This window comes from Octodon degus, unplaced genomic scaffold (genome assembly GCF_000260255.1).
Source record: "Octodon degus isolate 3935 unplaced genomic scaffold, OctDeg1.0 scaffold00134, whole genome shotgun sequence".
Classification (NCBI taxonomy): Eukaryota; Metazoa; Chordata; class Mammalia; order Rodentia; family Octodontidae; genus Octodon; species Octodon degus.
This window is the reverse complement of record NW_004524710.1, coordinates 4,979,731-4,992,047: the sequence shown is the minus strand read 5'-3', so window position 1 is coordinate 4,992,047 and position 12,317 is coordinate 4,979,731. Positions and strand designations below refer to the sequence as shown.

At 33.9% G+C, this 12,317-nt stretch overlaps 1 protein-coding gene across 5 annotated transcripts in view; it reads right to left on the bottom strand.

The window, feature by feature from the left end:
* The window catches only part of Triqk (triple QxxK/R motif containing), a 57,361-nt gene that overhangs the window by 19,741 nt on the left and 25,303 nt on the right, over nucleotides 1–12,317 (bottom strand). For 3 of the 5 annotated variants that reach the window (XM_023701385.1, XM_023701388.1, XM_023701387.1), the window contains one exon: nucleotides 1,469–1,550. In XM_023701385.1, coding sequence (XP_023557153.1) covers nucleotides 1,469–1,529 — 61 coding nt within the window. In that variant the 5' untranslated portion in view covers nucleotides 1,530–1,550. The remainder of the gene's footprint in view (nucleotides 1–1,468; nucleotides 1,551–12,317) is intronic. The other 2 variants (XM_023701386.1, XM_004641313.2) reach the window with 1 other exon arrangement.

Below are 12,317 nucleotides of genomic sequence, written 5' to 3'. Positions count from 1 at the left end.
TTTTTTTTTTGTGGAACCAGGGATTGAACTCAGGCCCTTGCGCTTGCCAGGCAAACACTTATTCTACTGAGCCATCTCCCGGGCCCCAAATGCATTTTTAAAAATAATGAAATACATGACTACCATATTTCAACAACATTGTTTTTTACTCTCTACTTCCACTGCAAATTCTTTGTGTATTCTTCAGTTACTTGACAAGTTATTCTTTATTAATTTACGATGTTTTCTTTTCCAAAACATAATACAGCTGGGTAGAAAGTGCATAAAGTGAGAGAGAAATGACTGGAAAAAGGAATGTCATCTTTTGCCACTAAGCAATTTCTAATTTATTACTTTTTCACCAAGGAATGTTTCATGGATATTGAGTCTTTAAACTGTGAAGATCTTGCCTTGTGATCTAGTACATGAGTATTCTTTCTAAATAAATATTTCATGTATTCTTTTTCTTATTTTTTTAAATTTTTAATTAATTTATTTATTTGGTACAGGGTCTTGCTACACAGCTTGAACTCGTAATGATCCTCCTGTCTCAGTTTCTGTAGCACTGGGATTACAGTCATGTGCCACCATGCCCAGTTTCAGTGGCTGGCACAGCATCATGGAATGTGGTACCGGGGATCAAACCCTGGTTCTTGTGCTTTCCAGGCAGGCACTTAGACCACCGAGCTATCTCCCTGGCCCTTTCATGTATTCTTGATAAGAAAACTCTTTCCCAAAGCACTCCATGAAACAGATAAATTTCTAAGTGGGCTTTTCTCTAGTTCAGTATTTCTCTAACATATTGCACACCCCATCATCCAGGTATGTACTTTGTAGCCTTAATTCCATGCCCCAGGTCTTTTTATATCCAGTCTTTTCTCTAAGCTTTCATTTATGATCCCTGAAGAATTCTCTTACTTTCTAATCCACTCATTTCTACATGAGAAAGAACATATGTTCTATTTTATTCAGCATATTTAATGAATAATTCTGAAGTTATCACAGTATTCACATGAAGAGTAAAGATACTCGTGTGTGGTGGTGCCACCCTGGAATCACACTGTGTCAGAGGCTGAGGCAGAAGGATCACCACGAGTTCAAGGCCAGCCTGGGCTATGTAGCGAGGCTCTATCAAAAAAAAAAAAAAAAAAAGTAAAGAAAAAATTTTTACATAAAAGCCGTGATTTAATAAATGATACTAGCAATACTGACAGAATTAAAACATCTAATATTAAACTAGTAAATGTATTTCATGTTTATTAAACTAGTAACAATATAAGGGCTTTGACAAATCATAAACAAAGCGTGTGTCTTCACTGGCTGTTAGAGAGGGCTATTTCCTTTTTGTTCTTAAAAGCTCTATAAAGCCTTTTTCTATTCATATATTTCTGTTCATTGTGTACATGAGGAAAATTTATTTCTTAATATCATCTATATTTTTTCTTTATCTTAATTCACAGCAGTGTGTCAAAAGAAATTCATCACTTACCAATCTGTTTTCTGTACTGATCAACAGGAAGTTTTGTAGTGGATGCATCTTTTCTACCCATTTTTGATCTCCAAAATGCCTTCTGAAAAGAAGGAAAAGAATTATAATGAAATCCTTTAAAAATACTATCTACAAACTTCAGGAATAATTCATTCCTTAAAATTCATTTTTAAAGCATGTGTAAAAATGCCTTTGGCTTATTCCCATTAGAAATTCATAAAGAACACAAAATTATTTCAAATAAATTATCAAGGATACAATTGCTGGTTATTAAATTCCCCAATTATTTGTTCCTGGGAACATTCATTTTCATCAAGAACTATCAATGCACAGCTAAACCACACTGTACGAGTACATTATCCGTAAGTGTGAAAATCATGCATTATTAAATGATAGGCACTGGAAGGCCAGCCTGCTCGCAGTGCTGTGATTCTTTCCAACTACCTACTAACTTGTGCAGGAAAGGAAGGCTAATGTTTGAATCTCCAGTATTTTTTAAATGACATTTGAATCTTCTCATTTTTAAATGACATTTGTAGCTAAAGTGCAGAAATTTTGGTTCTCATTCTGTCTCTCTTAAAGAATAAATACTATCATTTATTAATACAATCATGCTTACTACATTGTAGGCACTACTTGTTTAATCCTCAGAGTATTTTTCAAATCCTGTTATCTTGATTGAATTTAAATATTCTAGCAGAGCCTATAATCTGCTCACCAAATCAATACTCTGTTTTGCTTCACTATTATACTCTATTTCATAGCCTTAATTTAGATTGATAACTGAGTTCTTATCAAAAGAATTTGAATGGAAATGATATGCCACTTTCAAACCTGAGCACTAAAAGTTCTCCATGATAATCCTATATTCTTCTTTCCTTTTCTAATTGACTAGAAATAAGCCCCCAGAAAACCTGGAAGATGCATTTGTAGAAATATGGAAATTTATTTAGTCTGGAGGTAAAAGACAGTATTTTCACTAATTTGTTTGGCATACTACTAACCAACTATGAGAAAGTAATGAAATTATATGTAGCTGACATATTCCACATTTTTGATTTGTTACAGATACAAACATTTGATACAAACACTGGAACCCCAAAATTGTCCCTTATTTCTTTGAGTAAGGTGTTGTAAGAAAAATATAAGGTAGGGCAAGAACTGATCAGTCCACAAACAAAATATAAAAGAATAATAGGGGCTGGTGAGATGGCTCAGTGGTCTAAAGCACCTACTTAGAACAAGCTTAGCAAAGCACAGGGACTGCGGTTCAATCCCCCAGCACCACATGCCAGCCAGCCCCGCCCCGTGGTGGGCTGAGCTGGCCACACACACACACACACACACACACACACATAAAAATAAAATAAAATAAATTTAAAAAAGAAAAAAAAAAGAATAATAATTGACAAATGAATGTTAGAAAAGCCACCAAATAGCAATAAACAAAATTGAAAAAAAGCTTTAAAGAATACAGACCATTAAGATTTCTGGGGGCGGGGAGACATGAAAGGCGTTACTGTATCACCTGAGCCTGTTAGCTCACTTTACCTCAACGTAGACCTTATTGAGGGGTGGATAAAGAGTTCTGCATTGTTAAAACAAAGCTAATACAAGAATGATATCTCGGAAAGAAACTGTAGGGCAATTTTTATACGTGGAACTTTCTAGAGATGGTGAGCAGATTGGTAAAATTTGAGGGAACTACATTTACCAAGAAAGCAAAAACTAGGGCCAGCCAGATAGCTCAGCAGACTAAAGCAGCTGCTTAGGCAGACGCAGGACCTGGATTTCATCCCTGGCCTGCCATGACAGCCCCACTCCTGGGGTGCGCTGAGACAGCAACTGAGACTGGGCATGGTGGTGTGCACCTGTAATCCCAGCACTTGGAAGGCTGAAAACAGGAGGCTCACTTAGAGTCCACTCTGTGTAGTGAGACCCTGTGACCCTGCACTAAATACGTCAAAAAATAAAAAAAAAAAAACAAGAAAGAAAGAAAAAAAAGAAAGAAAGAAAAAGAGAAAGCAGAAACTTAGCCTAAAATGTCTGTGAATGAAAACCAACCCTTGGGCCTCTATTCATAAATCAATAAGTAGCATACCCCAAAGAAGACAAACTCTGTAGTTTGTACTACCCACTAAAAATACAAAAAATTATTTAGTTTATTTGGTACAGGGTCTCACTACACAGCTCAGACGCCTACTGATCCTCCTATCTCAGCCTCCTCAGCGCTGGGATTACAGGCATGTACCACCATACCCAATTTTTATGGTTAGCACAGCCTCACCGCTTTTGGTACAAAGGATGGAACCCAGGTCCTAGTGCTTGCCAGGCAGGTGCCTAGACCACTGAGCTAACTCCCCAGCCCCATGTACTATCCACTTTTTGCACAGTCAGGAATAAAGAGCCATCCAAAGGATAAAGTTACAGAGAGTAGTAAGTAACAAAAGAAGTCCCCTAAAACAACTACAGTTAGGGTATTAGCAAGAAATTTCTGTTGGTAAGGTTGTGGAGGGGTAGGTAACTTTTAATCTGTAAACCTCAGAGCCATATGCCAACTTAAGAGAGTGCTGTAAACTGGCTGTGGATGCAGTAGACAGGAAATTCTATTCTGTTCCTGGAGAAAATGGGGAAAAGGGCATGGATCGCTATTTTAGTGACAGAAAGGTGAACAATAGCAAGACCTTTGGCTGTTCACTAAAATATATATTTCCCCTTGAGCACACTGGTCTACATTTCAGTTTCCTTGGATGCTATTTGAGAGCACATCACTAATTCTGAACTAGGAAATTCTAAAACTGAGCTATAAGATGGAGAAGTGGAGACGACCTCCATGGTGACTTAGGAAGTCACATGATATGGACAGCAAAGTAGACCTTATGACAGCCTGGATTCTGAATCAGTGCATGGAATAGAGCTGTTTCCCTCTTTCATACTACTGTGAGTTAAAAATCAAACATGTATCACTTAAACCATTCTGCATCTGTCACATTTACTTGTTATAGTACAGGTATTGCTCCAACTAAAACAAAGCTGTATAGATGTGTCCATATACATTGATACAATTATCAAAGTGCAATTTTCCTAGTAAGTACTATTAATCTAATGCCAAGTGTATGTAAAATCTGTTCAGATTTAACTACACTATGTATCTATCCATCCTCGGAAAGATAGTAAATGCTGATCCCACCCAACACAATAAAAGCCTTCCCCAATGATAATTGTTATGTAAAAAAATTTATGGATGTTTTAAGACAGAAGTTAAATTGAATAAGCCACATAAGTAACATAAATTTGACCTTTAAGAAAGTCAAAAGTTCACCTATTTTTAATTAAAATAACCTTCAGCATAATAGTATCATAGTAGTATCTAAGAATGTAAAAATAAGAATGACAGAAAGTCAAATAAATTAAGTCCCTAACTCTAACAAACTCTGTCTTAATTACATCTAAGATGATAATCATCCTTAAAATTTTACAAATGTCGAAAATATTTTCCTATTCTATAGGTTGTCTCTTCACTCTGTTGGGGTCTGTGTACAATTCCCCATGATGAATGTGATTGTCACTTTGGAGAAACATATACCAAAAAATACTCTAAATAATTTTATAAATGAAACTAAGACATCACACCTAATCCTATAGTCTCACTTATTGTAATTTCAAACATTAAAAATAAATCTGTCAACACAAGTAACATAAATAATGTCAATAGATATAATTTATTCATATAGCAATTTCATTTGCATAGTGTTTGCATTTATTAATTGTAAAGTAGAGCTGTTATTTTAATCTTAATTGTGTGGAGATGGAAATATATCATTCCATTTTAGGACAGGAGTTAAAGTGAATATACAACATAAATAACATAACAATTTTAGTTTTGTTCTCTGTCCTTGTGGAATATGCTTATCTTTGTTTATTAATAAAAGCAAATTATTAGTCATCTGCCAAAATGGTTACTCACTGTGTTTCCCTCTCTACTTCCTGGTCATTTAAACCAAAATCCCAAGAGAGATAACACTTTAGAGTCTAGTATTTTTATTTGTTGATACCTGTAGTAAATTAAGAAGAGATCCATTGAAAATCTCTTATGTAAATTGAATTCTACTCATACGTAAATCTGCTTTACATAACACAATTATAACAAAAAGCAAGAGTAGCTAAATTTTTTAAGGTCCTATATATTATTAAACATATAATATACATTTTACATGTATAATAATCTCTATTAAAATCATTTCAACCAAGAAAATGCATTAGAGAGTTTTTTAATGTTTGCTCCCAATTATTTTAGTGATTTCTAATACCTACAATTTCAAAAATTTAATTTTGTTCTTGTATCTACATCCATTTCATCCTAGAATTCAAACAAAACATAGTTTACCAACAGTGAAACAAAAAAATGACGATAGAAAGCAGTTTCCAGAAATGACTTACATTTCATTAGCTGTAAAAAGAACAACATATGGAGGTGAAAAATACTTTACTAATAAACACATTGAAGGTATTTAAAATAATATAAAGAGATACCCATTCATCTGTACAGTGCAAACTGCCAGTGCCTCAGACATCTAGAACCTCTAAAGGGTTCTGACATTTCTTTGTTCTTCAAAGCCTTGCAGTAATCATCATTCAGTTCTATTGCTTTGATGCTTAGATAGCAAACTCCCAAGAAATCCAGGGAGACATTAGCACATACAGACGCAATTTCTAATAAGAGAGCTATTTGCATACATGATCAGCCACAATTTAAAATGTGTTGTGATAGATGAGGGAAGGGAATAACAGATTTACATTAGCATGTACAATACTAAGATTGTTTTCACAATTTAATTCCTCAGAGATTGTGTCTCATCACCTTCTTTCATAAAGAACAGGGTATTCCCTGAGGAGCTAACTTGTTCTCAGACCCAGCTACACTAAAATATGGATTAATAAGATAGTATTTATTATTTATGAATTTTGCTGTAGGAATGATTTCAGATTAAATCATCAGAGAAGTTTTTAACATTTTGAAACTTGATAACACATAGTTGAGGAAGAAGGAATGCTAATTTTATTTAATGGCTACATTGTGTATGAAAATAATGCACAGTTAAATTTTTAGTTAATTAAAATTTTAAACTTTGTAACTTTTAAGACTAAAGACAACATTTTTGTTTTTAGTATGCTTTCTTAACCTGAATTCAATACAGCATTTTATACCTGTATTTTTAAGCATCATATGTGACCTTTAAGCCAAAGTAGTGTTGTATTATATTCAATTGCATTCCAACCAAGTTATTTTATTGTTCACTTATACCTTTTTTATGAAATCCAGATAGAAAAACTAAAGAAACAAGAAACCCAAAGCCTTCACCTATGTCTCTACTTCCAGCAAAAGCTTTTAAATCCAGACTGTGACATTTAAATACATATCAAAACATAGGTTATTAAAAGATTCAACCCATGACCACAGAAAAATAATTATTTCCATTTTGGAGACTAAAAGAAAGATCCTCACTAGGAAAAATTCTTAGCTAAACATGAATCTACAACTAAGCAGAAAAATACTATGCCAGGATGAAAATTAGAACCACTTATGAAGTACAAGTTTATTCTAGATGTTAGAAATACGATGGTAAACAATGACATTTGTTCTTGGTCTTATGGAACATCCTCTTTTTCAGAGTACTCAAAGTTCAAAACTGTTTCTGCAGTTAGAACACCTGAATTATCCAAGTGGTGATATACTTCCTAGACATAAAACATTTCAGCACACAGAACCACCTATGATGGGAGTCGGCCCTTGTTCCCCACTCGTGTTACAGGGCACACTCAGTCTCCAGTGCCATGGCACCAACAGTCTGATTCACATTTTTATACACTTATTGACACTCTATAATTTTCTTTAAATGTCCTTTCAGTAATCCCCACTTGTAGAACCTTTATTTTAATAACATACACTAGGGTCATTTCAAAGAAGAATAACTCAGACCTTGCCTAAGAGGTGGCATACTTGGTTCTTATCTTCAAAGATAATTCTTCACATTTTCAAAAATGAAAGACAATAAGGAATTTGAATGTCTAATACTGTGAAATAGATGGTGTTCACCAATACAATATGAAAACAATATATTAAAAGCTATTTATACCAATTTATTAATATTAATTGATAGTGTATAATAAGTAAACATAAGTCTTACTTAGTATTCATGCCCAAATCACCCAAAAGCAAAATCATTTTTAGAAAAATTAAAGTTTTTCCTATGAACTATCATATTTCCCAGTATACTTTAAATCATACCTAGATTACCTGTGAACCATAAAGCAATGTAAATGCCGTGTAAATAGTGGTTATACTTTATTGCTAAAAGAATACAGAAAAGAAACAAGCCTATATATGTTCAATAGAGACACAATTTCTTTTGCTGAATATTTTTAATCTTCAGTTTATATCGATATACAAACCTTGCATAAAGAATCTTTAGGCTGATTTCAGAGAAACATCATCCACAAGAAAGAATAAATTCTTATATAAAACTACAGATTGATGGGTTGGGGAGATAGCTTGGCAGCATAAGTGGCTGCCTAGCAAGCACCAGGACCCGAGTTTGATCCCTGGTACTGCATGCCATGCTAGTCCAGAACCCCAGGTGCACCATTCCAGTCCTCAAATCAGGCATGTTTGAGCATGCCTGTAATCCCAGCACTAGGAATGCTGAGACAGGAAGATCACTATGAGTCTAAACTGCATAACAAGACTTTGTATCAAAAATAACGCAGAGTTAAAAGGTGTCCTTTTTAAGTTTTCAATGCATAAGTGACCAGTTTAGCTTACCTCTGCAAAGTTAATTTCATTTATAGCTCAAAAAAAGTATCCAAAAATTGAGTATGTGAAAAGATGATTTCTAAAATTTGATTAATGCAAACAACAAAAAGCTCACATGAAAAGTAACTGAATAGTAGCTATTCATGTAACCCTAGAAATCATGTTCTAGGAAGGAAATTTTTTTTGCTGGGACTCAACTTTCAGCCAAACCATAAAACTAAAATAAATTAACAAACAATACCCAAAGAACAATATTTCCTTTTGAAAATCAAAATGAGAAAATAAAAACAACCAAGAATGTGACCACTATTGCATACCATGTACAGTAAAAGACAATCATAGGCCTAAACAAAAAACTTTAAAAAGTTACTATGGAAAAAACAGATTATATTTATAACCCTGAAGAGGCAAATGTTTCTTAGAATGGAAATAATATAAACAACAGCAGAAAAAAATGAAATGTGCTACATGAAAGTTAATTTGTTCATCCAATGATACTAGTAAAAATAAATGAATTAAAACAGAAAATATTCACAATACTTATATTTTACAAAAAATTGCACCCAGAACACAGAGAATTATTAACAATATAAAGCATGTAGACCAATTTTTGAAAAAGTATAAAGAGTTTGAATAGAAACTTCAAAAAGGACAATATGCAAGTGATAAATAAGCACATAAAAATGTTCTTAACACAATTGGTAATTGGCAAAATACAAAGTAAATTAGAAAGAAGAAAACAACATTGCACATTCACTAGAGAGGTTCCAATAAAAAGATTAAATGCACACAACAATGGAGAGAATGGGAAGTGAATAGAGCTGCTGGTTGGTGAATAAAACCATGCAATAATTTCAAAAAATTATTTGACAGTTCCTTACCCAAGTAACTATGATCAATTGCACCCCTAACCTAAAGGTGATAAATAGATATAGCCACAGAACAGCTTTGCACAAGAAGGATGGCAGCAACCTTATTTGTCACAGGTAGAATTTGGTAATAACCCAGTATCAGTCCTTGTATTCATACACAGAAATGCTATCCTCTGAGGGGAATACAACTAAGAATGTGCAACAGTACAGATAAATCTCAAAAATACTACGCCAAGTGAAAGAAACATGGATCCTTTTGAGCCAGGCTAGATGGGCTTTTCAGTTTTATCTGTCCTTGGTATCAGAATGATGTCTGTTCTTTCCCTGGTACACAAACTTGAAATCATTATTACATAAAGGCTAAAACAAGAGGTGAGAAAATGCAGATGGGAAATTCACTCAAATCTATTACAAAATGAGTATCAGGAATGAGAGAAGATAGTAAGTAGAAAGAATGTGGAGTGCAAGGAAGATTTTTAATTTTTTTCTAGCATATATATGGGTTAAGAGATTGAACCAGGACCTTGCCCATGTTAGGAAGCCAGCAAGCCAAGAAAACCCTGTACCCCTGGCTGCATCCTTGGTCCCTTCCTTTTATTTCATTTTGAAAAATATTGCTCGGTTGCCTACAGTGGCCTTGAACTTGTGAGCCTTCCGCCTCACTTTTCTCAGTGACGAGGGTTATAGTGAGCATTACCACACCATGCTATTATTCTTTGCTTCTACTCTTACAACTTATGAATAAAGAAGGAAATTTGATTTGGTCTAAATAATAACTAGAAAGAGCCAATATAAAATGAAAAAAGATGTTAATGGGGAAAATGGCAGAGACTTCCCAGGGACAGAAGAGAAAGTGCAATGCAAACATGACAGAATAATCAAAGCAGACTACTTCCTCTTTATATATATATATATATATATAAATATATATATATATATATATATATATATGCAATATATATATATATATATGCAATATAAATTCTTTATATCCCTTCTGTGTAGTGAACACATGTACCTAACACTTTTTTTTTCATCCTTTCTTCTGTTGGCTAATTCCCTTGCCATTTGAGAGAGATCTATCTTCCTCTTTCCTGTTATCCATCATTTATTTTTCTCTGTATTATATTAGGAGTGTCTCATATAAGAGAAATCATGTGATAGTTAAGCTTATTATTATGGTCTCAAGGTGTATACATTTTCCTACAAATGACTCAAGTTCACCTTTCTTTATGGCAGAGTAGTACTCCACTGTGTGTAAATACATTCTTGTATTACCACAGTATGATGTCTTTAACTCTTCAAGGAAAACACCAAGAATGGAAATAAACTAGTTCAAATGGAATTTCTAGTTCACAGTTTTCTGAGGTATCGCCACATTGATTTTCATAATGGTTGTGCTAGTTTACATTTCCATCAACAATGTGGAAGAATTTCATTTTCCTTACAACTTCATTAGCATTTATTATTATTTGACTTCTTGATAATGGCAATTTCTGGAGTAAGACAGAATCTCAAGGTTTTGGGGTTTTTTGTTTTTTGGTTTTTTTGTTGTTTTTTGTATTTTTAGGGAAGAGTCTACAGGATGTTCAGGGTCTCACTACTAGATAGGACTCGTAGTGATCCACCTGTTTACAGCCTCCCAAGAGTGAGGATTACAGGCGCATGCCACCATGCCCAGTCTCAACAGCAGTTTCAGTGCGCCCTGGGAGTGGGACCAGCACTCATTATTGTTTTGATTTGCATTTCTGTTAGGGTCATTTATCTTGAACATTTCTTGGCGTATTTATTGGCCATTTGGATTCCTTCTGAGCAGTGTCTATTCATTTCACTGCCCTATTTTGTTTTTGAATTGGTCTTTATTTTAGGAGGTGTAATTTCTTGAGTTACTTGCATATTATAGGTATTAGTCCTTTGTCTGAGGACTAGCTTATAAATTTTTCCCTGTTCTGAACATTGTCTTTACATGCAGGTGTTGTTCTTTTGCTATGTGGAAGCTTTTAAATTTGATAGGACACCAGTTTTTTATTCTTGCTACTATTTATTATACAACCAGTTTTTTTGTTCAGAATGTCATTGCCTACACCAGTGACTTCAGGAGTCTTACCTATTTTTTCGTTCAGCAGGTTGAGTATTTCTGTTTTAATATTTCATTCTTTGATCCACTTTGATTTTAGCTTACTACCTGGATCTAGACTCAGTCTTCAGCTTATGGATAGTCAGCCTTCCAAACACCATTTATTAAAGAGGATACCTTTCCTCCAGCATATGTTTTTCTTCCCTTTGTCAAATATCAAAGTGTTTAATGTGCTTGGGGTTGTTTTTACATCTTCTACTTTGCTCCACTGAGACTCATATGTGTTTTTGTTCCAGTACCATGCTGTTTTTTTTGTTTTTTTAATCACTGTAGCTTGTAATATAATGTCCAGTTTAGGCTTGTGATGCCTCCCACTTTTGCTCTTATTAACCAGAATTGTCTTTGCTATTCTGAGTCTCTCCTGATTTTATATGAACTGTATGATCATTGTCTGCTATTCTGTAAATACACTTATGGTGTTTTCATTGAGATTGCATTAAGTTTAGATGTCAATTTTAGAGATACGGTCTTTTTTTACTTTTTGGTTCTGCCTATCCAGGATTAGGGGACCATCTTTTAATTTCTGATATCCTGTAGGACTTCCTTCTTCAAAGTGTTGTAATTTTAACTATAGAGGTCCTTGACTTCCACTGGTTAATTCCTAAACTGTTGATTTTTCTCAATACTACTCTAGATAGTATTTTGTCCTAATTTTTTCAGTGGGTTCATTATTTATGTACAGGAATGCTATTTATTTTTCTGTGATTTTGTGTCCTGATAATTACTGAATTTGGTTATATTTATTGTTCTTGGGGGGAAGAGTTACCAGAGATTAAATTCAGGACCTTGTGCTTTCCAGGCAGACACTTAGTCCACTAAGTGTCATTTAGGCCACTGAGCGAGCTCCCCAGCCCTGAATTTGGTTATTAATTGTAAACATCTTTAAGTGGAATTATTTGGGTCTTCTATGTAGAAAATCATGTCATCTGCAAATAATGATAAATTGACTTCTTTTTCTATATGTATACTCCTTTTGTTTTTTTTCTTTCCTAATTTTTTTTTTTTTTTTTTTTTTTTTTTTTTTGG